General features: G+C 65.5%; 1 protein-coding gene across 1 annotated transcript in view; it reads left to right on the plus strand.

Moving 5' to 3' along the window:
• Positions 1-377, plus strand: part of SEMA4G (sema domain, immunoglobulin domain (Ig), transmembrane domain (TM) and short cytoplasmic domain, (semaphorin) 4G) — a gene marked incomplete at its 3' end in the record, with an annotated part of 5,783 nt that overhangs the window by 3,543 nt on the left and 1,863 nt on the right. Inside the window, exon 6 of the mRNA XM_010087424.1 lies at positions 199-312. Within this exon, the coding sequence (XP_010085726.1) occupies positions 199-312 (114 nt within the window). The remainder of the gene's footprint in view (positions 1-198; positions 313-377) is intronic.

Raw genomic sequence — 377 nt, forward strand, 5'->3', positions numbered from 1 at the left:
CTGGCCCCCATCACAACACCCCTGTGGGGGGTCCCCAGCCGGGTGGGCTCTGCACGCAGGGGCCTTAGCAAATGAGAACTTGGTCCTCCTCCTCCTTCTCTGCCTGGGGCACAGGATGCTGGTGGCTTCTGGGGCTGTCCCCACAGTCCCCGGGGTGCCAGGCTGTGCTGACGGGTGCCTGCCCTGCCTGCTCTGCAGATGGCGGCTTGTACACGGCCACACGCTATGAGTTTCGGAGCCTCCCTGACATCCGGAGGAACCTGCACCAGCGGCCGCTGAGGACAGAGGAGTCCCCGCTGCACTGGCTGAACGGTGAGACATCTCCATCCCTGCTCAGGACCGGCGTCAGGGTCTGTGGGACGCCATGCATCAGCTTG

This window comes from Pterocles gutturalis, unplaced genomic scaffold (assembly GCF_000699245.1).
Source record: "Pterocles gutturalis isolate BGI_N339 unplaced genomic scaffold, ASM69924v1 scaffold10791, whole genome shotgun sequence".
In the NCBI taxonomy this organism is placed as follows: domain Eukaryota; kingdom Metazoa; phylum Chordata; class Aves; order Pterocliformes; family Pteroclidae; genus Pterocles; species Pterocles gutturalis.